The 1,172-nt window shown below is 43.9% G+C and overlaps 1 protein-coding gene across 1 annotated transcript; it reads right to left on the bottom strand.

The window, feature by feature from the left end:
• LOC123176174 (uncharacterized) lies at positions 1-1,030 on the bottom strand (the record flags this gene model as incomplete). Its single annotated transcript, XM_044590519.1, is given in 2 exon segments — positions 1-451; positions 590-1,030. Coding segments are annotated over 2 exon segments (892 nt in total), but the record flags the coding sequence as incomplete, so codon positions are not given.
• Between the last annotated feature and the right edge of the window lie 142 nt (positions 1,031-1,172).

Raw genomic sequence — 1,172 nt, 5'->3', positions numbered from 1 at the left:
AGATCTTCTTGAGCAATGGTTGCTTGTTTTGTTGAGGGAAACCTAGATTGATCCTCTCCTTTGCATAAATCATAAGTGCTTTAATCTCTAGCATGGCAGGCTTCTCATCACCATCTGCTACTCTAAGAACTCTAAGAAGTGGAGTTGAAGCTCTAAGGCAGTCCTCAATTGCGCTCCACCACTCCGTTGAAAGTATAATCTCTTGCACATTCAAGCCAACTTGTGTTTTTGCTAACTTGTTTCCAACCCATTCTTCAGATGTAAATAAACTCCTCAATGCAGCCTTGTTCTTGACCAAACTCCTAAGTGTGAGGATGGCTGTGGCAAAACGAGTGGCTGCTGGTCTCACAAGATCCCCACCCGTGGCCTTCCTCATTAGACTAAGAAGTCTTCCATGTCTATAGATGAAAGTTGTGACACGTCTAGCCCCTGCAATAGGCTTCTTAAATGCCTTCAACTTTCATATATCTTACAACATTAGGTCCAAGCAATGACATGCACACGGCCTCCAATATAGAGTAGGCATCCTCTCCATTAGAAGGTGGCCAGCTTTCTTGTAATTAGCACCATTATCGGTGATAACTTGTACCACATTCTCTTTTCCAACATCCAGAATTCTCTTCTCAAGCAAATCAGCTATCATATCACCATCATGACATACACTTGAGGCATCAACCGACTCCAAGAAGAAAGTGCCCTCTGGACTATTAACAAGGAAGTTAATCAAATGGCGTCCTCTTTTATCCGACCAGCCATCCGACATGAGTGTGCATCCATATTTTTTCCATGCTGCCTCGTGTTGCCTCCTCAAAAGTCCTGTTTCCTTCACACAATCATTAAGCAATTTCTCTCTCAGCTCATGTGCACTAGGAGGCTTGTAACCTGACCCATATTGACAAGAGGCTTCAATTGCAACCTCAAACTGCCTACTACTTGCAGCGTTGAATGGAATGCCACACTCGTAAAAGAACAATGCCCACTGCATATTGACATACTGCCTCTCTTCTGGAGTCTTTGTGCTGGACTCCATGGTGCTTTGAGAACACCCAGAGCGTCTTTCATCTACAAGATCCTCGGGTGTTCTTCGTAGCATGGCAACAATTGGCTTGGAACTATTGGCGGCAGACACAACAGAAACAGACTTCTTTTTACCTTGCATGTTGGTGATAAAC

Source organism: Triticum aestivum, unplaced genomic scaffold, assembly GCF_018294505.1.
Source record: "Triticum aestivum cultivar Chinese Spring unplaced genomic scaffold, IWGSC CS RefSeq v2.1 scaffold28252, whole genome shotgun sequence".
Classification (NCBI taxonomy): domain Eukaryota; kingdom Viridiplantae; phylum Streptophyta; class Magnoliopsida; order Poales; family Poaceae; genus Triticum; species Triticum aestivum.
This window is presented reverse-complemented; position numbering and strand designations above follow the sequence as displayed.